The sequence below is a fragment of the Scardinius erythrophthalmus genome (genome assembly GCF_964197995.2).
Source record: "Scardinius erythrophthalmus genome assembly, chromosome: 17".
Lineage (NCBI taxonomy): Eukaryota > Metazoa > Chordata > Actinopteri > Cypriniformes > Leuciscidae > Scardinius > Scardinius erythrophthalmus.
In genome coordinates this window covers 4,953,024-4,980,972 of record NC_138237.1, presented here as the reverse complement: position 1 = coordinate 4,980,972, position 27,949 = coordinate 4,953,024, and the positions used below count along the sequence as shown (strand labels likewise).

The following is a 27,949-nucleotide window of genomic DNA, read 5'->3' as shown; positions in this document are numbered from 1 at the left end:
AGTTGCGTCTTTCTTTAACATGCGCTTCCAGTTTTTGGCACGATTCTCTCACTCATTGAGTTTTGCAAGCGCAAAGAGGAGGGCAGATCCACCTTCATCATTTAGCCAATCAAATAAGCTTCTCGCTGACTCTCAATTTTCTGATTGGTTCAATAAACACGCCAGTCACCAGAGCACATCTTATTCTTCATTTGGCTCAGAAACGTTCTCGTTGCCAAAATGGTACTTTTAATGCACACATAGGCATTCTAAATAAATAAATAAACAAATCATGATTTTTCATATGATCATCATAATGGATTTCACATGAATATTCATGATATTGAACTAAAAATATTTGTACTCGCTCATCAATCGCAACTCGTTTAATGGATTATTTCGAAAAGGTATGGTTTCAATGTTAAGCATTAACTGCAACATTTCCCATTTTCAAAACAATATACAGGGTGGGCCATTTATATGGATACACCATAATAACATGGGAATGGTTGGTGATATTAAAGTCCTGTTTGTGGCACATTAGTATATGTGAGGGGGCAAACTCCTCAAGATGGGTGGTGACCATGGTGGCCATTTAGAAGTCGGCCATCTTGGATACAACTTTTGTTTTTTCAATAGGAAGAGGGCCATGTGACACATCAAACTTATTGGTAATGTCACAAGAAAAACAATGGTGTGCTTGGTTTCAACGTAACTTTATTCGTTCATGAGTTATTTACAAGTTTCTGACCACTTATAAAATGTGTTCAATGTGCTGCCCATTGTGTTGGATTGTCAATGCAACCCTGTTCTCCCACTCTTTAACACTTTTCACTCGTGTTTGTAGTTCTAACCAAATCCCCGTCTAACGCGCGATGGGTTGTGGGCAATATTAGCCGTTAGAGTGCGCATCGATCTGCTTCGGATTCTGAACGGAAATAGTAGACCATCCGGGTCTCTTTGGAACACTCATTTCAACATACTACGATTTGGGATGTACTAATTCTATTTTCGAATACTGTTTAGGACGGATAGTATGCGAATTGGGACGCACCGATTATTACAAGCTTACCGTTTTGAATCGAGCTACGGCAAGCAGAGAGTTTTGAACACTGGCTGGTTATGTACTTGCTCAAAAAATTATTTTGGATAATTTTTAACCCAAAAAAGTTACGGACTGCAGCTTTAATTATTTTATAGGCTATATAGTTAGTGTTTCCCAGCCTCCACAGTCATGTCAGTAAGGCTCCCTTTATCAACACCAAACTAGTTTTCCTGTTTTCTCATATTATACTGGATATTATGTAAAATTATAATTAAAGTAACACAAGTAAATGCATATTTTCTTGTATCTGTCATATATTAAAGTCCTCTTAGTCTGAGACCGATCAAAAAAATGGCCCAAAGCCATTTTATCAAGCTTTTAATATTGTTTATATGTCTATGTGCTGTTTTTTTAATGGGAAGCCATGTGCAAATTCATAAGTCGACACCATTGCTGAGTATTTTCACGGTTTGAAATTTAGCATGAGCCCATATATGCTCAACGAATAATACCCATAATGCACTGTGCATTATGGGCATTCTCTAGTCATTGAGAATATATCGGTTGTACACTCGTTATTGCAGTGCATTGAGGGATTGAATGAGTTCACTCGATGTGCACTTCTGTTCGGACAGACAGTGCAGCCAAATAGTGCCCTATTAAGGGTATAGGAGGTGATTTCGGACACAGCCAGGGGTTACAGAGAAATGCAGTAGTGTAGAATGGCGACCTCGTGTGGTGAACATGAGAACTGACAAACCTGAATTTGGCCATGTGACCATGAACCAATTGAACTATCCTGCTTGCAGACAGTGAATTTTGAAATATTTATATTGAGATCTATATCTGTATTGTATGGTTAATGTTGCAAAGCATATCCAGATCATATTTAAAAAATCACAGAGAAAAAAAAAAGTGTTTAGGCCTATTTGGCAGAGAATTTTATTGAAATAGAAGTAGAAGTGTGGGAGAGATGGCTTGTAGAAGGTGTGAGGGGATGGGGTGGACTTATGTGGAAATGGACTTACATTGCATTTAAGTTATATCTACATTTGATCAGTTCATGCATTCCTTGGGAATCAAATGCATGACGTTGGAATTGAAAGTGCCATTTTCACATTACAATTTTTGTCAGAATTACCAGAATGAGAATACATACAGTGAGAACACTATATAAAAACTGCATTATACAGGCACCTGCTCTGAAAGATATGGGTAATTCAGGATAATTGGGACATTCTTTCCCAGTCATATCAATAGCAAATGTGTCCCAATTTACCTCTATGCATTGGAAGTTTTTTTTTTTTTTCTCGCTTTTGTCGCCTTTGGCTTTTGGCTTGCTTGGTTGGAGACATTTAATTAAATTAAATTTTTATGCTCTGACACCATAATATGAGAACTGAACTGAGCTGGACGATGACATCGCGGTTTTCTCCAGAGCAGCTATATATATATATATATATATATATATATATATAAATGAACTAAATTGTACATTGTAGGCTACATAAATCTTTGCACTTTGCACTATGTAGATTTTTTTTTTATCAAAGACATATATATATATATATATATATATATATATATATATATATATATTATGTATATATATATTATGTATATATTATGTGTGTGTATATATATATATATATATATATATATATATATATATATATATATATATATATACAGTATATATACATAATACAACTATATATGTATTACAGAATATAAAGGTTAATTAATAAGTTTAAGCTATTCAATAATAGATGCTTAGTTTAAAAAAAAACCCACTAATTTACTGGAAAAAATATAGCCTAGGCTACACATACCCCACCCAGTAGTCTCTCACAAAACAACAGATTATTACACACGCCGAGCTCACTCGGACAGGCCCCGCCCATCATGTATGTGGGCGGCTCACTTCAAAGGCTCTGTTTTGAGTTGTGGGCGGAACGTCGTGTGACGCTGACCAATCAGAAGCCTCTTCTCCTCCGCGAGTCCACAGCGCCGCGCCCCAGTCTGTGAGACGCGCACCGACAGAAACAAACGGTTGCAGAAAGAAACAGTGGACACAATCCCACTAACGGAGAAAAACATCAAGCTCCCCGCCTGTCCCCGAGTCGCTGTGGATTCCAGCCGCACATTTAAACCCAAAAATCGCGTAAGTTTGTTTTCTATTTTCCTTTCACTCTGGATTATTCTCCCCAGGGTTTTAGTCGCGCGGCCTCAGCGTTAGCGAGCGAGCTAGTGGCGTTAACGCTCGCTTTCTGCAGGACGAACTCGTTTGTCGTATATGTTCCGATATTTCTTTTGATTTAGAGGTCACTTGAGCGTTTTCTGCCACAATCGGGACTCTCTGTAACGTTTATTATGTTGTAGAAAGAGGAGAGCGTAGTCGCGCGCGTGTGCGCGTGCACCGGACAGGGCCACTGCAACTCTGCACGCGCACAAATGAAAATACTAAAAGTCTTTGTCACTTTTAAAGTTGGAAATATTTTGTGTTCTGCAAAATGTGGTAATCCATGTTGCACGTATTTGACATTAGACGTCGATAACGCATCTTATTTTCCTTGGTTTTAAAGTGATATTGGTTATGTTTATCTACAACAATATTAATATACAAAATGCATGACATACGTTTTGTTTTATTTTTTATTCCTTTGTGAAATGAATATGTGCACTTTCAACTCGGAAGGGACAGTAAGTGGCCATTCAGTCAGTTATAGACCGTGTCTGGCTGATATATCAGTTTATCATGGGTTAATCACTAATTATTATTATCATAAGGCTGTCATAAGTGTGTTGTGGGATGTGTGTGTATTTGTGCTGGTCACAGATCGGGCTCATGTTTGTGTCACTGGTGTTTCTGACAGTCTGTCAGTCAGAGAAAGAGAAAGACTGAAGCGTCTGTCTGCTGGTTTGTAGCATAAGGGCATTGCAGATCTTTCTAGTAGCTTATTGCTTGAATACAACCGTGGCAATATCAATATGATACATAAGGCCAATAAGCAATAAAGTTACTATTGATCATGATCAAAAGAATTGTTAATGATGGTATTATGCTTTTTTGAGTATTACCTTTCATGCAGTGTGTAATAAAGCTGTTTGTGACTGTAAAAGGTCTGCAAAGTTTTAAAGATAATAGTGCACGACAAATATAGTTATTGTCTTCTAAAAGAAAGAATCGATTCTAATCTGCTGAAACGAGTCAGTAATTCCAGTCTAACTCATTACAAATCTAAGTTTGTTTGTAACAAATTTGCATAATGCAAGCCTATGGTTTTCATTGGCTGAACAGCATCTCTTAGCTCCGCCCTCAAACACTAGTTTAACTGAGACTGGAAGAGTTTGGTTCGTGTCGAGAAGACGCTGTTTTCTGCTGACAAAGCAAATCCACTTTGATGAGATTGATACAGTAAAGCCCACACCATCGTTACTGTTCGTGTCACTGTGTATATCATTAACTGAGATTCAGATATGATAATGAGTGTTTAGTTTCTGACCAATCACAGCACACTGGGCCGTCTGACCAATCAGAGCAGAGCGGCTCTAAGAGAGGCGGGGTTTAGAGAGATTGAATCTTCAAACAAATCGTTTCAGAGTACGAGAAATGAGGTGATGTGCAAAATTAAAATTGAAACGAAATATTATGTGAAATTAAAGTGTTTTATGGCCTTGTAGGAGACTCCTTTAAAATAACATAATTTGGGCACTTTAATGTAGAATGAGCGCTCACAGGTGTGTGTATGTGTGTGTGTTTACATATTATAATGGTTTTGAACGTGGCTCATTCAATCAGGAGTTTAGTGTTGAAGTGATCCGTTTTATCAGCTTTTTCAAAACCAGTGCGATGGTGAAACCCGAGATTGAGACGCTCGTTCTCTCGCCCGTGACCCTCTAGAGGGACGGAAATGTGTTTCTCATTTTCATCTCACGTTGTTTAACTTTTTCCCCTCTCCTCCCTTTTGGTTGCTCAAATTTTCATATGTGTAATGCTTGTTGCTTTAAACAGGAAACAGTTTGTGTAGCGTGTGCAGCTGTTTGCCGAGCGTTTGTTTTGCACAGTATAAAAACTACATCTGCTGTAAAACACGGCTCTCTTCCAAAGCCTAAACCTCCACGGGCAGCATTTTAAAGCACAATCCCGACACAAAGGCTATTTGAAATGTTTGCAGAGTGATTATGCTGCTTTTTTTGGGCCAAATTATTAGGCAGAATTGCATACTTGAGAGAGAAAAAATCACATAATGCATTGTGACAAACTGTGAAATCCATCCATCGTGGACAAAGAGAAATGTTAATGATCAAAATACTTATAATTCATTCAGTAACAAAAAAGTATTACTTATAAGCATATAAATACAAGTATAATAGCCTATATTGTCAATATGTAGAGTGTGAAGGATGTAAGTAGACAGCAAGGACAGGAACAGAGCCCATATGTTTATGATTGATAATTCAGCACTATATGGGGGATTTTCATTGTGTTTAGAATATTTTATCAGGCAAAGAGCTGTATTTATTTCAGCAGTCCAGTGGTGTTATTAGAAATATTTGCATTGCTTAAGGAATATTGTTTGTAGGGGTCAATCTCTCAGTGTTTGGTGAATGTGAGGCATGTAGTTTATGTGCAGTATTCAGATCTACTGGCCCACGGCCACATTTAGACCCGCCGTGTGCCAGGAATAATGCAGGCGACCAGTGCCATGGCATTCCTCAAACACACACACACTCCAAGTGATTTGTTTGAGATGTTTAACAACTGGTGTGTGCTTATAGTTTTTAGGCAAACTTTGTTAATGTACAGATTTCAGATAACATTTCAGGGCAAGTTAGGGTAATTCCCAGCTCTCTCTTTATACACACACTGTATATATGATACAAATATTAAACTCAGATAAATATTTCAGGTTAGGGATGCACAATGTATCGGCCACCATTTTGGTATCGCTCAATGTTCATTTTTTATGTTATCGGCCCGATAAGAAAATTGGCCGATATATTAAAGTTGATAGGCTATATAATAGATAATTTCCTTCAGCTGAGACACTTCAGATGTTCACTGTTCACCATGATGGTTTTGAATTGCTTGAAATATGACTGGAATCACTTCAAAAAATGAAAATACAGTAAAGTGCAACGTGCAGCGCTAGTCTGTCATATCGGCTACATACAATTATAACGAGAACATCATCATAATTGGGTGCTTGGGACATGGATTTTGATGGTGAGACGTCTTTGTAAGCAGGCTATCAAAAATTATATAAAAATTTGGATTTAGATTTTTTTGACCAATACAACGGTTATTGGCTTTCAAATATAAAGAATTATCAGTATCTGCCAAAATGTTAATATCGGTGCATCCCAATTTCAGGTCTATTTATTTAGGAAGTAGGAAGGTAACAATCATATAATCCTAATCACACATTTTCCCTTAATTGGCTCCAATCTGAAGAGTTTTGGCTGGTGAATAATATAAAGAATAGCCTAGGCCTTGAATTGGAAGCATTGAAGTGTGGCTTGTAGGTGGTAGTTTTGCTTATACTACGGGGCCGTTGAATGCTTGATTCTGATTGGCTGATGAGCATTTTTAGGTGTTCAATTATTTTCCAGCAATTATTTTGCTGCTAAGGTTCTTACAGCCTACAATAGCAAAATAAACCAAAACCCACAAAGACACTGACCAAGCAAATAACTGACTGTAGAACTGGAAATCTTCACGTTTTGAATCTACGTAACGTCACTCTCCAAACATTATGATCACACCCATATAAACACTCAGCCAGCAGCTCAATCCCCCCCCCCCCCCATACACACACACACACACACACACGCAGTCACATGGTCACTGATCCACACCCTCCCTCACATCTGTGAAGTGTTACGGGTGAGATAATTCACACACTTCTCTTCTGGAAACTAGGTCAATGAGGAAGTTCCTCATGAGTCGGTGATAAGACGCAAATTCATGCAGTTTAAATAAACGCTTTTACGAGACACAGAAGGTCTATCAGATCCGATGAGGGATGTTTGATTTTTAATTATGGTGTTTTATTGTGTGCTTGTTTGTTTACACGCCCATTTCTTGAGTGTTTTTCCAAATCTGAGGTGATAAACGGGGGTTTCGTGACACTTTAAACCAGGGGTGTTCAATTAAAGTAAAGGTCAGTTCACTATATTTCTCTCCCAGCGGAGGTCCGGACAATGCTTTTCTGGAACAGTTACACATTTCCATCGAGGCAGTCATAGTACTTTGTTAAAAGAAAAAATAGCCACCAAAGATGAGAATCTTGGGCCCAAAACGAGTGATCTCTAAGAATTTTTTAACCAAAAAAAGTAAATATTTGATATGAATATAAAAAGGTTAGATTATCAGATGTTGCTGAGTTGCCACTGCTATCTCTAAATAATGGTCCAAATTCTAACATTGTTTATCATGAAATGCTCTTTATATGCTAATTAATAGCCTAATGCTTAATGTATGTTGGAAAAACGTCACACGTTAACTCGTCTCAAACCTGGTTTAGTCAAACAGTCTTCTGTATGACAGATACAAATAATTGTATTACCTGCATTCTCGTTTTAGCAAAATTATCTATTTTGCTGCTCACCGTGTTTCTGCTACTGTTGTTAAAATAACCGTGTCGTCTGCAGCTCTTAATGTGGCGCGTTTTTATCGGGAGAAAACACTTCGGGCTTGAATTAAGCACTTTTGGCTCTAGATAAAAATATTATAGATATAGCTCTGAAAGATCATTAGCATAAACACCCCCGAGCGCTTGTGGTGTGAACCACTCTGTTGTTTTGCACTTTAATCTGTAGAAATGGGAAAACGGCACAATTATGTCCCTCGGTCCGGATGCACCCAAGCCATTTGAATATCACTGCTTTAGACTATGGTAGTGCGGTAGTTGCTGGCCTGCATTTTATTTTTAATATCTCGTAGTTGCAGAAGGCACTGTTTAAGATTATATATATGCTCTAATAATGTGAATCTGGCGGACACTAAATCATGAGGGATTTAACCTGCAATCTTAAACTGTGTCTTCTGCAACTATGAGATTTTATTGTGTAGTTCAGACCTCTGAGAACCTCACGACTTGTATGTTTTCTGTCTCTCTTTCTCTCTTCATATGAAAGACACACACTTCCTCCAACTCTGCAGGTGTTCCAGTGTTCTATGCATTTATAAGCTGATCGCTTGGTTTGTTTGGCTGCTTTGAGTCACGACAGACTCTCTCTGATCGCCTGCTGTCCGGTGTAACGTCTGCCAGGGAGTTCTGGAGCGGGTTTTGGCCCGTTGTGATGGGTTTTGGCCTTCATTTGAGCCGGCTGGTGGGCTGAAATGGATTTGACTGCCATTTAGAAACTGTCAAGACGCCATTATTACTGCAGGAAATTCATGCAGCGAGATCTGGCTCATTTACAATGGTTTTGCAGGACTTTCAAGTTTCGAGTTTTCTCGTTCTCTCCATGGAATTTGTTCAGACGTCGTTCAATCGTTTAGACGACGTTGTAATCAATGTTGTTGACTCGGTAATGAAACTTTCCAGATGTTTCCAGAGTGCAATCTTAGCCAGAGGGGAAAACAAAAGATAAAATGACCACGGGGTGCCATAAAAACTCAAAGATAAAACTGTAAATCATCCAAAGCATCCAGGAGTGAGCTGTGCAAAGTGTTTCAGTGAGTGGGCAGAAGGCAGGACAGGAGTGACCGTATACTATTACATAATCCTACAGGTTTCCATGGAAATGTGTTTTGTTCCCATAGCGACTACATTCATGCCTACACATCTCTGTGCTCTTCACACCATACGCAAGCTTAATATAATGTTATAATATACATCTCTGAGCTATAAACATCACTTCTGTGTGATATGATGATCATTTTGCTGTTAAATGAGCTCGGAAAAATGCTATAAAATTTCTTTTGCATTAAAATACCGTGTTTGTCCACAGTTTTTGGGGGGAAACTGCATATTATGGCACATTTCCAGGCAAAAGAATATTCTAACAGAAACTATTCTTTTAACCGATCCATTTACTATCAACATGTGAAATGATCCAGGTATTGGAAAGAAACAGGCTTGTTTACATTTGACGAGATTCAAATCTGCATAAACTCACGGTGGAAGTTGCACAACCAGGAAATGCAAATATGCAACAGTCCATGCACAAAATGTTAAATATCCCCCAAAATTTTGCATTTTTCTAAGAATAATAGCCTTTTCAAATGTCCATTTCATCTTTTTTCGAACATTCTAACCTTTAATAAAGATAATTATTTATTAAAATAACTGTATGATTCAGGTTTTAGGAAGTGTTGTATGTGCGTGTTTCTTCCAAGGGTGCTCCACGTGATCGACATTGGCCGATATTAGCTTTATATACAGTAGTTTGGTGGTCTCTATTAAAGCCTATCAGATGACCCGAGACCCTTTTTCAATGTGCAGAGAAAATTTCTTTTACAATACTGCTTCTGGTAATCTGTGATCGGCACCTTTAGTTTCTTGTGTGGAAAGTAGAGCCCGACCGATATGGATTTTTGGGCGCCGATACCGATAAAAAAAAGCCAGATACCGATATATCGGCCGATATTATTTATGTGTATATTATAATACAGTAGCAATATTATTTATGTGTATTATAGTACAGTAAGTTTGGACACACTTTACAATTGGTGTGTACAAACTTTTGATGGGTACTAGAGCCCGACTGATAAAGGATTTTGAAGGCTGATACCGGTACAAATATTTGTTGGTTTTAAAATCCGATATTCCGATATATCGGACGATATTATTTTTTTTTTTTTCAGAAACGCGCAACAAAACATTAACAAATTTCCCTAACATTAGTTATTTGTAGTTATTTATGAGTTTTAACTAAAATAATATGATAATGCATTTTAAAAAGAAACTTGTTTCTTGTATTGTCACAACAGAACAGAGGAACATCAGAATATATTAAAGTTCTGATAAATAAAATGTATAAAAATAACTTAAGATTTTTTTTAAGACTAAACGTTTAGTCCTTTGAACAAAAACAACAATTTCACATTCAAATTGACAACAAATTCAAATTGTCATAATTTACTCTCTCAAGTTGTTTTTTTCTTCTGTTGAAAATAAGTTATTTGGATGAATGTGGGTAACCAAACAGTTGATGTAGTGACTTCCATAGTATATTTTTCTCCTTTGGAAGTCAATGGGGACCAGCTACTGTTTGGTTACCCACATTCTTCAAACTATTAATATTAGAAAAATATTAGAAGGAAATTAATACAGTTGGAACAACATTAGAGTGCCTGTAAATAATGAGATCATTTTTATTATTGGGTGAACTATCCCTTTAAGGACAAGCGGCAATGTGTTTACAATTGCTACTGTCTGTTTAAGAGCTGAGCATGACACGTCTAATGTACACGCATTTGACAAGCGGACAACCGACATTGTTTATGTAAATCTTGTGTGTATTTAACAGTATTAGCACAATAATACTCGAAAGATAACTTAGTCCAGTATCCAGGTACTATCGCTGGTACTAGAAAGGCTTTTAGTGCATGTGAGCTTCACATGTACGCGCTGAGAAACGCACACGTTAGAACAGCGCATCAGTATTTAAAATTAAATGTTTAACCGACAAAGCATTAAAGCACAATCACATTATGAACTTTTGTGAACAGCAGTGTTAACATTTTATGTGAATATAGCCTACGTCGCGTTGTTCCGCTTCACTCTCGGCTTATTTAACCGCAGCAAAACTGGACATGAGTCACGAATTTTGTCATCCTTATTTGAGTTAAAGTGTAAGTTGTAGGTTAACCACCACAGCCAATTAATGTGTAAATTAAAGTGCTCTATATGTATATATTTAATTATTTCTGTCTTAAAATGCGTTAAAATAACATTTATTGGGGTTTCTTCAAAGGTAGCGTGTTTTTTCAGTAACTGGTGATGACGTCACAAGAGGAACTCGCAACCCATACTCTGCTAGATTCCTACTGTATTATGGCTATTTGGAGAACGACTGAGGATGTGGGAAACCATCAAATTCTTTATGGACCACAGCCCTACAATTTTTAACCGGTCAGGCGTGAGAGAGGGGAGCCATGGTTATTAATGCTTGGTGTGAGGAGAATGAGTGGAGGGTTAGCCAGGTGTCCCGGTGAGTAACGTTAGCTACGTTAGAGCTAGTGCAACCAGGTGCAAACTTAACCCGGATAATATAACAGAACAAGCAAGTCTTTTCAAAATATTGCCGTCATGTAGAATAGCAAGGAGGGACAACGACTGAAGACAATATTTACTTACAGTAAGTCAGTCCAAATCAGAGCTGCACGTTAGAGATGCACGTCAGGCGCAATCGCTTGTCTCATCGCCGCCTCAAACGTCATGTAATACCCTTCCTCAATCCACGCGTTATCAATTTCTCACGATTTATTAGCGATGTTTATTGTCAGAAAGAAAAAGAGAGATCGATGTCCCCATCACTGTGTGTGTGTGTGGGCTATCAGCAGTGGAGAGTGTGTGCTGCCGTGAGGTGAACGCGGTTTGTTTAGTGGAACAGCTCGACCCGCGACCGGCTGATCTGACGTGCCTGAACCCGTTTGTTTAGCGAATAGCTTATTCTCATTTCAGGCAGGATCACGGTCCCCTTGAAGTCAGCACACACGAGCATGTTTACAATGGAGTTATTTTATCCATAATTTTTTAATCAAATAAAACATACAACCAACTTTTCTGCAGTTATGTAAGGCATCTATAGCTGCTAGCGTACGGTAACTCTTCTAGTGAGTTCCTCTTGTGACGTCACGCCCCATCTAGTGGAAGGGAGCGGGAGCGGTTAAAACCACTGTTAAAAGTGCCAACTTTTCATATTATATCAGCATTTTGGTATAAAAAACAATGGTGGGCAGTTCTTATCTTTATGTTTAATAAACACATTGCATTATCTTCGTGAAAAATTTAACCTGCAACTTACACTTTAAGAGAACTGATAGGGATGTTCTTTTAATTGTTATTCAAGCAATGTATGTCTCGTGAGTCGTGACCAACTCACCATGAACACACTTCACCGATGATCTCACTCGCAGTTCTCTCTGCCCGACTCTGGCTGGATCAACAGGTTGCTGAATGTGTGACGCGTTATACACGAGTGTTGCCAACAGGGACGGTGTAGAGTGCCCTCTGGTGGACAAACTATACAACGGCAACACCCATAACATGGTTGAAGGGTGTTTCGTCCGTTTTTATTTTATTTTTGAAATATTAATTTATCGGCCGTTATAAATGCCGATACCGATAGTTTTGAAAATGCCTAATATCGGCCTGCCGATATATCGGTCGGGCTCTAGTGGAAAGTCAGATTTGACCAGATAATGGAGGATAATAACATTTATCGAGGAGTGTAGAGATCGGGAGCGTTTGAAAGCAGGCGTCTATCAGCGGATCCGTCCATCATCAGTGGATATATTAGAGGTCAGCTGATATACGCCTGCTTTCAAATGCTTTCGTGTGAATCTGTCTAAGCGCCCAGTCAAGAAAACGTGTTTTTTTTTAAGTGTTGATCATTGTTGCCAATCACAGACGTATATGTTGAGTGCATGAACACAATGGCCAATCAGAGGTGTTTATGAATCCGTTCAACAGCACTCGAAATGCTGGTATCGTAAATTTTTTTACATTTCAGTACCGAAGTCAGTACTTTTGACAACACTAATTTGGACTGCAGTACCCATTTCAACTAGGGCTGCACGATTAATCGCAATTAACATATAATCACGCTTAAACTGATTTGGTTTATTGCGATTATAAAATCGTATAGGCTGCGATTTATTTAAGTGCAGCTTGTCAGTGACGTACGGCTCTGTGATCAGATCTAAACGCTGCTCCGTCTGAAAGCACTACGAGTTTGAGTCGCTTATAACGTCAATTTGAAAAAGCAACACACGTCAAACAGCTTTCCAAACTTGACCATTTATGAACCTCTTGTCCAACAAAAGACATCATTTAAAAATCAAGCAAAGCGTTTCAATCTCTGGCTTTCAGATGGAGCAGCATTTACTGCTGATCACAGAGCCGTACTTCACTGACAAGCAGCACATAAAATAATCGCAGCCTTTGCCAAACCGCGTGCGGTTTCATTTCGATTAATCGTGTAGCCCTAATTTCAACTGCTAGCTGTCGATCTTACACACTGCACCTTCAATAAACTCTGTCTCTTGAGCAGAACAAACACAGTCCTGTAGTCCGCCAGTGTTGTTTTGGATGAGCGCTCGCGTGTGCCTGTAGACCGAACACGTAATACGCATGTGCATGGCGTCACCGGTTTCACAAATTCATGTTTTTGTGGTTTGTAGACAAAGCGTCGTTTTCAAAAACTTGCATTTTCAGGCCCCCAAAAGGCTGTTGTCGTGTAAATGAACAGCCAGAAATGCACACGTTTTAAGTCATGTAAATGCCCTTTGATTGGCTGTTCAGTTTATTGAACATTACGAATATTTGTATAACATGAGCTGCCAGGAATAAAGAGAGTGATCAGCATGATTGATATTTAAAATGGTAAGCAAGCGCCGCTTTGCTTTGTATATCCGCAGTCCTTGAATGACCAGTATAGGCTGTTGATTCCTGCTGATATAGAGCGTTATTTCCGTCCGCGCAGACGCAAAACAGCTGTAGTCTTTGCTGTGTGTTCAATCACAACTCTTTGGCCTAGACACAGCTGACGCGAGACAACATCACAGTTGGCCTTCGTCGCCGCTAGTTTTTTTACTTCGGCTTGGTTTGTCACAGTCTTTATATTTATTGGAAGGATGACGGGACAATTGTGTCTGGACAGATTCTTATTGTACTGTGATTCATTTAGGGATAAAAGCTTTGTTCGGTCCTAAAGGGTCACTGCATTTGTCTGCAACTAATGCCTAAAATCAATCAAAAGCACAATGGAAAAACCAATCGCTGTTGGCTGTGGACTCTGGGAAATACTGGAACAAATCGGTTGGATTTTCATGGAAAGTTTGGTGTTGATGGTCACAGGATATTATCAGAAGTCCAAGATAATGAGAGTATTTTGGTTACAGAGGCAGGAGTGGTTTCCATTTTCCAATCATTGTCTGTTCTCTGTGAGGGGTGTCATTGTATTTCCTTTCTCAACAGAAAGTGAAAGACAACATGCAATGCTATTTTATTCTCAGATGACTTTTAATTTGTGCTCAAATCCCAGTGTTTATTCCGAATTCTGCATGAAGAGGCGTCTATATCTGAACACGTCCGAGGCCTTTATGTGATTGCGCTGGAAACTAAAGCGTCTCTCGGTGTCTGTGCAGTTACCAAGGAGAAGAACACAGAAGGGCTGCGCTGTAATTCACATCGTGAAAGAGAGTGGGAGGAAACTCTGGAGAGAGAGAGAGGCAGATGATGTGGTGTATTCAGCACTAATTCTAAAGGACGTTTGTTTTTCACATTTGAGTCGAGGTTTGCTGTAAATGCTGCTCCACACGGACTCGTCTCTGAGATTGAGTCACTTATAGCGTGCAACACGTGCAGGCCATCTTCTCAAACTTGTAATGAGAAGCGATTATAAACCAGCTGTTGTCAACAAAAGAGAAGCTTTAAGTGCTCCCTGTGGTTTTTGCAGAAAAATAAACGCTTAACTGATACTTAGAAATTAACAGTGAAATATTACAGCAGGAACATTTCTTAATGTTTCATATTTTTAAGAAGAATTGTGCAGCCCTGCAAACAAAGATCAGCAAAACCTGGAGTTTTTAAATCACATTTTAAATCTAATTTTTATCAGAAAAGTTACGATTCGATTTTTTTCCAAAATAATTTTGCAGCCCTACCACATCTTTTCTTCGTCCTGTCACTTTATATCCCCCTTTAAAACAGTTCCATCTTTAATGAAGGTAAAAAATAATAATAATAATTGTTATAGCTATTATTAAAGTCTGAATTCTTGCATTGAATTCTTGTATGTTATGCACTTTTTGTTGTCGTTCATTTTAACTCAGCAGCCATTAAGATGTAGCCTAGAGAAACCTATTTGCATGTTTTAATTGTTCTGCTTCTGTACTGATTGAGCGTGCTCATTTAGGGGGTTTAAGCTGAAATGAGGACGAGCGGTCTGCGAGACTCCTGGTGTTTCTGCAGACTGAGAGCAGAGCATCTGTCAGGAGCTCCAGGGTTTCATTACTCAATGCTGCAGTTATTTCCTGTGCTGGGGTGAAATGAGCAGCTTGTGCTTGTTGACTTCATGCTGTAATAATGTGTTGCATTGGGCAGTTTGTGTCGTAGGTTCTGTAGCATCAGGTACATGTTCATGTGGCTTTGAAACATCAGCTTACAGAAACAAAACCACTTAGCTGACATTAGACGATCAATAATGCTGAGTCAGACAGACTGTCTCCCTTTCCTTCTCTCTCTTTGCCTTAGTGTCATTGATTCTCCTGCAGATACTCGACACGAACGGCATTGTAATCAGAAATCTGAATGTATTTTAGAATTTTTATCTTGTTTTAATCTTAAAGTCCCCCTGTAGTCAATAATTTTATCCCTTAAAACTCATCTTTGATCATTAAAATTACATGTTTAAAAGTTTTTTCCTTGAAAAATATCAAGGAAAATATTCATGCCTTAAAATATCTTGAATGTAACTCGACACCCTTGCCTCATTAAGTATACGCGGTGCTATGAATATGCAAATGAACCCCGCCTCCACTCACCCACTCAGCTCAGAGATCCGCTGGTTGGCGATCACACGTTGATCTGATTGGTTACAAGGTAGTTTGTGACGTCAGAAACACCAGCGATTTCAAAGCGTGTTTTTGAGACTGTCTTTAGCCCTATTCGGACGGGACTAGTTTCACAGGGGGACGTTAGAGAAATATCTGTTTCACAGACGTACTTTGAGATTTTAATCCTGTCCGAATCTGCCATGTCTGTCTTTTTCTCACACGACCTCTGTAAAAATTCCAGAGCAAATTACTTACTGTTTTTCGTCAAACTCGGCGGTCCTCAGAGAAATCTAATCCCGTCCGAATGCGAATGTCTGTGATTACCGGACATTTTTTTTCCAAAACGCTTTTTCTCATGTGTTTTGGTCAACGTGAACTGCCATACAATCTCTCGCTATCGCGCCAGTATTCAAGTTTCTGCTTTTTGCGCACCGATAATGGATGTAAATGTGTTTGGTAGCCTACACTGCGAAGAAAAAATAAAATAAAAAATGAAATCAACAAGAAGAGCCAAATCACGTAAACAGTTAAGACTGGCTACTGCAATATCAGTTTCAGGTAAGATTACTTTCATTTCTGCACTTAATTACATAACGTGTAAATTATATAAGTTAAAACTTTTTATTCCGGTGGGTTTATTATAAGAACCCAGTTCTATAAAATCATGATGATAAATCTATGTTTAGTTTTTTTTTTATACTACAATTTTTATAAAAGGTTTACAAAACACTAAATACGTTAGGACGTTTTACTTTATATTTCAAAGTGCTTAATTTTAAAAGTACTTAATTTCAAATGACCATACGCAATCCACGCATTCTGAACACGTGATCTTCTGCAATGCCCACATGTAAAACAGACACTCCTACCTCGGTAATAAACACGGAGATGTTAGTCCCGTCCGAATCCGTACATGAAATCACAGACGTAGGTTGATAAGAATTGTAACTCAAACGTCGTTTGGAAAACTAGTCCCGTCCGAATAGGGCTTTAGATTCACTGCAGTTTTAAGGAGAAAATACTCAGCAATGCTGTCGACTTATGAATTTACACATGCTTTGTCTTATAAGCATATTATAAACACCACATAGACACATAAACATTAAAAGCTGGATTTTCGTCACAGGTGGACTGAGTCTTATTTTCTGTGATATTAAACTGCATTATGTAGAGCTTAACTTGTTTTGATCCCAGAGCATTACTCCGTGTGGCTGCTAATGATGATGTAGTTGCTGTGACAACAGCAGGATCTGTTTAGGAGCTTGATGCCCCCTTGAACAGTCCCGATGTTTCCGTTCTCCTCCTGAACATCATGTTTGTCTTGACTCTGCTTAATGGACTGAGAAAGCGCATTATGTCCAGAGCACTCGATAGTAAACAGCCCGTTATAACCACTCGCACACTCCCGCTGTGCAGCATTCTGTCTCCTATGCCCGTTTCAAATGACTCTCAGTGGGTGAATCTCATGTCCGGATTATATTTCACCTAAAAAAAAATTTAAAAAAGGGAAATAATATGCAATGTTTTCCCTTGGATTTTTTTCAAAGGGGGTGGTAGACCCCCCAAAACTACTAGTAAAAATTTTAGCAATCAAAAATCATGTCTAATTCATTTAAAAAAAAAAAAAAAAACTTATACAACATTTTATTTTTTTCACACACATTCTGTGCTGTGTTTTTTCTGGTTATCAAATGAAGACATAAAACATTAATTTAATTTATTTTAATCGCATGAAATTAAACCAACTTTTTGTCAAATAACGTGCTGCACAATGAGCTTTACTGTTAAAATTAAAACAAGGAAGAAAAATGTATTCCTTAAAAAATAAAGTTTTGATGATAATTTATTTGTATTTAAATTAGGGCTGTCAAAGTTAGCGCGTTAACGCAAAATCATATTAACGGCACTAATTTTTTTAACGTGCGATTAACGCAGCGCGTATTTTCTGTTTGACCCGTGGCCCAACCCCTAGTTGGAGAAATGGAGATACACAGTGTTGCTAACTTAGCGACATTGCAGACCCCTTTAGCGATTTTTTTCCCTTCAACAAAGCGCCAAAACCTTATTTAGTTTCTGAGAATATACCGGTACCGCCGGTACTGCTCTCCCAGCACGCGCGCGCGCCTCTCTCTCTCGCTCGCTCTCTCTCTCTCTCTCTGCGTCTCGCGCGGAGGAGCAGCGCTTTAACTCAGTTAAGCACAGATATTATGTTGCTTCTCTATTTTTACAAGTATAGCCGAAATCAGAGCACAGATATTGTCTTTATCTTATGTGAATTTGATTTCATCAGACGACGGCTCGATTATCAGAATTTTTGTGCAGATTAACGTCTTGGAAGGGAGAGCTGGTTATGTCTTAATGGGTCGCGTTTCAGTCACCATTTCAAATTCATTCCGTTGTTTGACAACAGAAACAGTAAAATATACCAATGAAAACAGTTTTATTGAGAATTTAGCTTCATCAAGATGGGCACAGAGAGAGAGACAAACTATAGGCTAATAAATAATAAATGTACATTTAGTATTTTCAGAAGAGCTGCCCTGTCATGCAAAAATTTAAACATGTTTGTGTTAGTAAATTGCTCAGGGCAAAGAAAGAGAAGTAATGGGAACCTGGTATTTCTTTTTTCTTTCTACATGTGTCTAATAGACATGAACAAGTTCTTTGAAAAACATCTATGACCTTTGAAACATGTCTCGTCCTTATGCTCTATATTGACTGGTTTCAATAATAAACATACATTTGCATAAAGCATCTATATTTATCCATGCCCACGTTGATTAGAGTATTACAAACTTGAAAAGTATTAATTTAAGGTACATTTAGAACAATTTAAAAAAATGTGCGATTAAATGCGATTAATCGCGAGTTAACTCATGACAATATGCGATTAATCGCGATTAAAAAATTTAATCGATTGACAGCCCTAATTTAAATATGTATCTAAATTCTACTATACAACAATAATGTATTAGAAAATAAAATACACTGTTATAAAAGAAGTCATAGAGTAGCTTTAAAGTAAAATTGATGGCGCATAGTTGAAGTATGCAAATTCCCCACTTTGACCTATGTTGCATTATTACTGTTGTTACTATTGATATAAATGTTTAAGATTTTGTTTGTATATTGATTATTTTTTTTTAGAAAAAATTGGTAAATTATTGTAAACAATGTTTTGAATTGATTGTAATCAGAATTTTTTTTTTAATTGAAATTATGTTGATTGCCATGGATATAGCCAGTGCTGCTGATATAGAGTTGAATCATAGATAAATAAATAAACTGGGCTCTGTTGCAGGTGTGTGATGAACGGAGACTCAGGTGCAGGGGTGGTGACGGCCCCCCCTCCCACCAACCCCCCTCATAAGGAGCGTTACTTCGACCGTGTGGACGAGAGCAGCCCGGAGTACCAGAGAGAGAGGAACATGGCGCCCGACCTGCGGCAGGACTTCAACATGATGGAGCAGCGGAAGAGAGTCTCTATGATCCTGCAGAGTCCAGTGAGAACACAACACACACTTACAGAACGCATGAGCATACACACTACTAACGTTTTCAAATTAAGTCTCTTCTGCTCACTAAGGCTGCATTTATTTGATCGAAATACAGTAAAAACAGTAAAAGCTAACATTTTATTTTAGTGTCTTTGTTACATATGTTACATGTACTTACCATAGTAATAACAGTAAATTATGTATAATTATATGCAAGTAGCCCTCAACCAAACCCTAATCCTACACTAACCCTATAGTAAGTACATGTAGTTACTTAATATTACACAGTATTTAAATTTATAGTTACACTGACACAATATCACCTTAAAATAAAGTGTAACCCAGTAAAATTGAGAAATGTTAATTCAATTTAAATGAACTGTTTTCTATTTAAATATAAGCTGAATTTTCAGCATCATTACTCTAGAAATCTAGAAATCTTTCTGATGTGATGATTTGATGCTCAAGAAATATTTATTATTATCGATGTTGAAAGCCGTTGCGCTGCTTCATATTTCTGGTGGTATACATGGTTCATTCAGCTCTCAATAAACCCCCTCGTGACTGATTTCTCAATATGCCCAGCAATCATGTGTGTGTGTGTGTGTGTGTGTGTGTGTGTGTGTAAGCACAGAGGGGATTCTGTTTATGCAAGCGGACGGTCAGCGGAAGAATAAAGATGCTCTTTATCCAGGCAGAAATTGAGGGAGTGAAGTAACGGCAGCTGATTTTCAGCTCTCACGCTTTTTAGGCCGAGTACCATCAGCGATCTAGTAGTCGCTGTCAATGTTCCCTCTAATGTTTTTCATATCGAAGTCAAGATCAAGTACATTTCTGATCGTTTGAAGGTGCTTAACTTTAGATGCTCACCTTTTGGAAATGGAGCATCTCAGGCAAATAAAAATGTCAGAAAACAATATTGATGTAAATGTACAGTTTATAATATTTATATATTTTCAGTACTGAAAGTTTTGAGATTCCAGGTTGCAGATCAAGAACCATTTTTAGTGTGTAACTCGTCCCGTGCTGCGTGTGCTACAGACACGAATGATTCCTCAAGTCATTTCCAGAATGGGACCGTATAGTTCTGGCTGTAATTGTGTGTGTTCTCCTGTGTTACAGGTGTTCTGTGATGAGCTGGAGTCTCTGATCCAGGATCAGATGAAGAAGGGGAAAACCCCCACCAGTTTGCTTGCCCTGCAGCAGATCGCTGACTTCATGACCACCAGCGTTCCCACCATGTACCCCGCCGCCCCGCAGGGAGGCATGGCTGCCCTCAACATGAGTGAGTGTGTGTGTGTGTGTGTGTGTGGGAATCCACTGCGTTAAGCCACGGTCACTCTAGACTTTGAGCACGCAAACTTTCTACGGGCACTGCAACGATCGTGATACATCACATCACACTCATGACGTCTTTTTTTATAAACATAAATCCAACATTTAACAAATAATAATGAATCTAAAAAGTTAAAATATACAATCTGCTCCACTTAACTGTCATGCCTTGACGTTTCGACCTTCTATTCATTTATATACTTGATCATTTTTATTCATATATATTTTTTAAGATTTTCTTTTTTCATTTTTAGTCATGTTGTTGTGTCAGTAATTTAATAGTTTTTTAAAATATGTATATTTCATTTTTATTATTTATACTTTGTTACTTAATACTACTTAATACTTAGTATTGATATTTTTAAACATTTTTTATTTTAGTTAATTGTAGTAATTTTGTGTCTTTTTTTAATTCGTTTTTATGTAATTATGTAAAAAAAAATCAGTTTGTCATTTTCGTACTTGGTACTAATATTTAAAGCATTTTTTATTTTAATGTTTTCTTTTTTTTTGTAATTTTGTGTGTTTGTAATTTGTATACATTTTTTAATTTGTCTTTTTTTTTTTTTTTTTTTACTTTGTACTTTTTAATTAGTTAAGCTAAATGAAAATTAGAAATGTTGCCTTGCCAAATAACTTTTATTTAATTTCAGTTAATGTTTATTTTAGTTCAAGTAATGAAAATGTTTTTTTTGGGGGTTTTTTTTATGGTTTTAGTTTAAATTAATGATAACCCTGAAAGTGAAATACTACTTTAAACAACAACTTCAGTGTTTTAAAGAACTCTACACCTATATATGTTTATGTATTAATGGCAGAACAGTCCTAACAGACGTGTGTGTGTGTGTGTGTGTGTGTGTGTGTGTGTGTGTGTGTGTGTGTGTGTGTGTGTGTGTGTGTGTGTGTGTGTGTGTGTGTGTGTGTGTGTGTGTGTGTGTGTGTGTGTGTGTGTGTGTGTGTGTGTGTGTGTGTGTGTGTGTGTGTGTGTGTGTGTGTGTGTTTAGGTTTGGGGATGGTGACTCCAGTCAATGACCTGAGAGGTTCAGACTCCATCGCTTATGAGAAAGGAGAGAAGCTCTTGCGCTGTAAACTCGCTGCGTTTTACCGCCTGGCCGACCTCTTCGGCTGGTCTCAGCTCATCTACAACCACCTGACTGTGAGTGTGTCACAAATATATACAACACATCTCAGGACGTTTGATATGTGGCATTACGATTTAAACATCTCTGTCTCTTCAGGTCCGGCTGAACACTGAACAGGAGCGTTTTCTGGTTGTCCCGTTCGGTCTTCTGTTCAGTGAAGTCACGGCCTCCAGTCTGGTAACCCTGCCTTTATTTTATCCCAACCATCTGATTGGCTCTCAGAACGTGACTGACATCAGGCTATTAATGCTTACAGATGTTATTATTATTAAATGGTGTATTACCTGTAGGAAAATAATTAAAGTTGTTCGGAGTAGCCAGCAGTTGTAACTTGTATTTAGCCGCATTGTTTGTGTCCTCAGGTGAAGATCAACCTTCAGGGTGAGATCGTAGACAGAGGAAGCACGAATCTGGGCGTAAACCAGGCTGGCTTCACCCTCCACTCCGCCATCTACGCGGCCCGGCCCGACATCAAGTGCATCGTGCATATTCACACGCCCGCTGGCGCCGCGGTACGAGCCGTTCATGACAAACTCAATAATCATCAACAATAAACGTTTGGGTCACACTTTCTGTTAGATGTCTTTAACTAATGTGTTCATTGTATTGCAAAACACTTGATGTAGGATACGGGTAAGGTTAGGACAGGTTTGGTGGTACGGGTAAGTTTAAGGGTGGGTTAAAGGCTAAGGGAATTATAGATGTCATTACAGAATTGAATTACAGCTGTAATGACATGCAGGTATTTTTTTTGTTGTAAGTACAATGCAAAAACATGTAAACAATTAGTGCATTATATCAAATGATTCATTTAAATGTTTGAACATGGTAGTTACAGTAAAGATGCTTAATATAAAGTGGGACCAACTTTTTAATTAATGAATTAATTTAATTCCGATGCTTTTATCTAAAACTATTGCATACAGTCAAATATTAGCATAATATAGAAGCTTGTTTCCGCCAATGAATATAAAATAAAGGGTAATTGTGACTTTTTATCTCACAATTCTTACGTTTTTTCCTCTGAATAGCGTGCCGCACGAGTGCTATTTTTAGACCGCAAGGCCGCGTGACGTCAGCAACGTAAACCGGAAGGGGGTCAACATAGAAGCGCGCTCGCTTATGATTCATGCTAGTACTGCTTGTTTTCTGCCGGTTATCCCTCAAATAAGAACATGCCGAGTAAACACTGCTGCTATGGAACTTGCAGAAACGACTCCAGACACTATGACCGTCCACATATGAAGGATGTATTCTTTATTCGTTTCCCGAAGCCAAAAACCCAGAGGGATAAATGTGAACGATGGGTCTAAGTTACGCCCTAGACATTATTTTGAATGAATGAATAACTCTCTCTCTCTCTCTCTGTATGTATGTATGTATGTATGTATGTATGTATGTATGTATGTATGTATGTATGTATGTATGTATGTATGTATGTATGTATGTATGTATGTATGTATGTATGTATGTATGTATGTATGTATGTATGTATGTATGTATGTATGTATGTATGTATGTATGTATGTATGTATGTATGTATGTATGTATGTATGTATGTATGTATGTATGTATGTATGTACTTGTAGGTGCTACTACTGCCTTGAATGACATTTATCATAAAAGTCATATGTAGGCCTACTTTCTTAAAATACTCTTATTTAAATATGTAAGACATGTTCAGCCTCTGCCTTTTTCTAGCAAGCCTGGTCATGCTACAGGTAGGCCCTAGATCTGACAGATTTACTTTTTCTGTAGTAAGGAAACAGCCTTAGGGGGGAGGGTAAAATAATTGAGAGAATTTAGATTTGATATTAATTAAAAATTAAGTGTTGTTGGTTGTGACCAAGTAGCATTAGCGATCGCTAAACAAAAAATAAATACATTAATAATAATAATATAAATTACCCCCAACAACTGTCAGACGTAAGACAACCAGAGGACATAGTATATATGACAGACAGGACATAGGGTGGTAAAAGATAGCTTGTTGAAACTGCAAAATGTCACTGTCAGTGGCGTAAGGCGATGTTTTTTGGGGGAGAAATTCTGTCGATAACAATCTACCTCTGGATCAGGTCGGCTCTTTTTCCCGTCTTTTTCAGCCCTCTACACTCAAGCCATCTCTTCAATTGAATATTTGTATGTTCTTCTACTTCTATACCAGTGAATTTGGCATCGGGGACATCATTCTCGGACAGAGTTAGCAGGTTTAGCTCAGTAGACATCTCGTCCGTGAACTGTTTACATGCGTCTAGCATGAGTGACACGCGCGAGTTTGACCCCCCTAGCAACCGTCGCTAGCTTAATGAATATTAATGAGAAAAGGTGACGTATATCGTGCGGTACGCTATTGCCAGTTTATATATCGAGTTCATTAAGAAAAAGTTGCAATTATCTTTTAAATTGATTTATTCCGTGGCGAATACAAGCTTCCATAGCATTATTAGCATAAAGAGATTTAAATTTTTTGGTGACCAATGAAGAATTACATGCATCTTGTTTGTTCACATTTCATTCATTTTTATTTACAAATTGCAGCATTTTTTAGTATTAGTATTTGATCATTTAATTTTGAATTCTGTGTATTTGGATGTGTGTTTCATGTCCCATTTCAGTTTTAATAGACTTAAAATAATTAAATTCTTGAATAAATGCATCTTACAATATTTTTTTATGCTCCCATTTCATTGCAATATTTCATGATAATTTTATTTCATGGCATATTTATTTTAATTTTAACTGTTATATACCTTTCATATTAATCATTTAAATAATTTGACCTCCAGGTGTCTGCTATGAAATGTGGTCTTCTGCCCATTTCACCCGAGGCTCTGGCGCTGGGCGAGGTGGCGTACCACGATTACCACGGTATCCTGGTGGACGAGGAGGAGAACGTCCTCATACAGAAGAACCTGGGTCCCAAGAGCAAGGTACCATATATACACACAGAGATTAAACAGTTATATCAATTTCTGTCTAACTATAAGCTCTATCCGGTTTTATGTTGTGTAAATGTGTGATTGAAATAATTGTTTGTGTTCAGGTGTTGATTTTGAGGAATCACGGTCTGGTGTCTGTTGGAGAAACAGTTGAAGAGGCATTTTACTACATTCACAACCTGGTCACAGCCTGTGAGATTCAGGTATCCATCAATTTAGCATTTTTAATTTGTGAAATGATTGTTTTCCAGCAGCGCTTTAACCCTTTAATGCTTGACATAATAATATAGTCAAATTTTTTGTTTGTTGTGTATCATATTTGATACAGCAGGCTTGTATGGCACAAGACGTCTAATATAGTGAGCATATTGAGAGAGAGAAGAACAACTCAGTTTTTTATGGCCCAAACTGAGCAAAAATATGTAATTTGTTGCAGATGCTGATATTTATTTGAACAAAAAGATGATTCTTATGCTTGTAATATAAATTAATGTGATCTTTATAGCAGCAGACGACTTGCATGAAATTATATACCAATAATATGATTTAGTGAGATGATAATTAAATGCTTAGTTTCAAAGCTCTGTATTTTTAAAACACATAATGCTATGAAATATAATGATGATTGAGAGATGAACAAATAAACCTTCCTCAAAAGCCTGATGATCATATTTTATACTTATGATTTTTCTAAAAAATGATGTATGGATTATCAAGTAAACCAAAGTTTCCTCAATCCATTAAGTGCTCATCTTGAAATATTACTAACAATATCAAAGTTATTCTTTTGTTTACTTTATAAAAATCACTAAAGATTTCACAGCAAAAAGACACGCGAACCACAAGCAAAATTTATTAGATTAAATGTCAGTGTTTCCGGTCTGAAATTCCAGGTCCGCACCCTCGCCAGTGCGGGCGGTCCTGATAACCTGGTAATGTTGGACCCAGGAAAGTATAAATCTCGCCCACGCCACCTGGAGCCGGCTGGAGACGGGTCGAGCTCGCACCCGAAGTGGCAGATCGGGGAGCAGGAGTTTGAGGCCTTGATGAGGATGCTGGATAATCTGGTAAGCGAGAGAACAAACTCTGTTATTACTTTATCATTTTTTTGTTCATTTATTTATTTTTCCTTGGTTCTTAACAACTTGGTTTTTAAAAAGTTTTTTTTCCCTTGTAAAAGATTTCTTCATGCCTTAAAATATCTTGAATGTAACTCGACACCCTTGCCTCATTTAGTATATGCGGTTCTATGAATATGCAAATGAGCCCCGCCTCCACTCACTCACTCAGCTCAGAGATCCACTGGTTGACGATCACACGTTGATCTGATTGGTTACAAGGTAGTTTGTGACGTCAGAAACACCAGCGATTTTCTCAAACCGTGTTTTTGAATTTTAATTTTAAGGAGAAAATTCTCAGCAATATAGTTTGTCTTATAATCATATTGTCGTAAGCATATTAAAAACACCACATAGACAACATTAAAAGCTTGATTTTTTTATATTATTGGCCAACTCTAATCTGCTAAATGCAACTACAGTAGTCAACATTTGAAGTGGATCAAAACCTTTCATCAAAGTTATACATGAATTTTGAACAATACCGTCTAATGTTGTTGACTACTGTAGAGTATATCATAAACACATGATTTTCTGTAAAGCTGCTTTTGAAACCGTGTGTATTGTGAACATATTTGACTCTCTCTCTCTCTGTCTCTCTGTCTCTCTCTCTCTCCCTCTCTCTCCCTCCACAGGGCTACAGGACTGGTTATCCGTACCGTTGCCCGGCGCTGCGTGATAAAGCTAAAAAGTACAGTGACGTTGAGATTCCCGCTTCAGCCACGGGCTACTCATACGCCGAAGACAGTGACTCGGGTGCGCGCTCCCCGTTAAAGCACAGCTTTCAGCGGCAGCAGCGGGACAAGACTCGCTGGCTAGCCGCCGCGCGGCCCGACGAGTCGGCGGAGGAAGGCCAGGACGGCAGCGGTAGCCCCAAGGCGAAGACTAAGGTGTGGACGAACATAACACACGATCACGTGAAACCCTTGCTGCAGTCTCTCTCGTCCGGTGTCTGCGTGCCAAGCTGTATTACCAACTGCTTGGTCTGTGCCAACCTTATTGTTCATAGTTTAGAAACGTACTGCTACAGAGCCAGAGAGGGCGGCTGGTTAGCACCCCGACACCAGGGCAATAAAAACACCCCCTTACTCATACCCAAGCGGTTTAGGGTGTGTATGCCTTTTTCTTCGAGTGAAATGTTTGACAACCAAAGAAAATTGTCCTTTAGACTCGTTTCGTCCTGTAAATATACAGCTTTTTTCTCTCGGCTGACTTCTTAAGGCAAGGCACTACAGGTGAATGGGGAAAAAACATTATCATAACACACCCTATGATATCTATTATCCATTGTGAACAAAAAAAATTGTGTTAAAACGTTTTTTTTTTTTATGTTTAACATATGCAAATAAAGCATAATCTAATTAAATATGCGCTAATTTGCATACATTTCTCGAATAGAAATCTGAGCATTGGATAAAGCCATGTTGAAAATTCTTGTTTCATTGACGTATTAAAGTCAAAGTTTTACATTTCTCTTTTTATCACTCCATAAATCAGAAATTATAATCACCAAATTATATATTAACAAAGCCCAGTGTAAAAACCTTCAGAATACAGATAGTAATTGACTTACAGCATGTAATGATATGTATTGTAATTGAAATCTAAATATGCAAATAGATGAAGTGCAATAATATAAACACTTTGTTTAGGATGTTTTCTTTCCACTAGTTTGAAAAAACACTTTATGGAAAGCTAAATAGGCCAAAATCTCCAAATTGATGAGATTTAATTTTTTTGCTTGTAGTTCTTGTCTTAAGATTCTCACTGGGTTTGATCACTTGGTCCAGATTGCATTTCTTTAACTTATTAACTAACCTATTAACCTTAACCATCTGTTCTGGATCTTGCTTGCTCTGATTTCTCTCTAAGCAAGTCTGTATGTCAATCACAGTGTCAGGCTCCTCCCCCTCTCTCACGATTGGTCGAAGGGGTGTCAGGGTTCTCTCCGGCTGCTCAGTGCATGCTGTGTTGCATGATTGATCAGATGCATTGTGGATCTTCTCCTGGGGGACCAGGAGGGTGTGGCATGTGCGCAAAGTGGGTGTGGCTAATCCTTTCTGCTGCTATGGATTTTCCTCCCGTTTCTGTTGTTGTTTGTTTCATTTATTGCTTTATTTCGCACCTCTTGTATTGTTTGTGTTTTAACGGAGC

General features: G+C 38.0%; 1 protein-coding gene across 8 annotated transcripts in view; it reads left to right on the top strand.

Moving 5' to 3' along the window:
* The first annotated feature begins 3,012 nt into the window (after positions 1–3,012).
* The window catches only part of add1 (adducin 1 (alpha)), a 42,736-nt gene continuing 17,799 nt past the window's right edge, over positions 3,013–27,949 (top strand). For 7 of the 8 annotated variants that reach the window (XM_081390155.1, XM_081390153.1, XM_081390154.1 and 4 more), the window contains exons 1-10: positions 3,039–3,188; positions 19,063–19,264; positions 20,381–20,543; positions 21,598–21,749; positions 21,832–21,912; positions 22,098–22,247; positions 24,525–24,668; positions 24,782–24,880; positions 25,571–25,744; positions 26,431–26,685. In XM_081390155.1, the coding sequence (XP_081246281.1) occupies positions 19,070–19,264; positions 20,381–20,543; positions 21,598–21,749; positions 21,832–21,912; positions 22,098–22,247; positions 24,525–24,668; positions 24,782–24,880; positions 25,571–25,744; positions 26,431–26,685 (1,413 nt within the window). In that variant the 5' untranslated portion in view covers positions 3,039–3,188; positions 19,063–19,069. Of the gene's footprint in view, positions 3,189–19,062; positions 19,265–20,380; positions 20,544–21,597; positions 21,750–21,831; positions 21,913–22,097; positions 22,248–24,524; positions 24,669–24,781; positions 24,881–25,570; positions 25,745–26,430; positions 26,686–27,949 lie in introns of all 8 variants that reach the window. The other variant, XM_081390156.1, reaches the window with a different exon arrangement.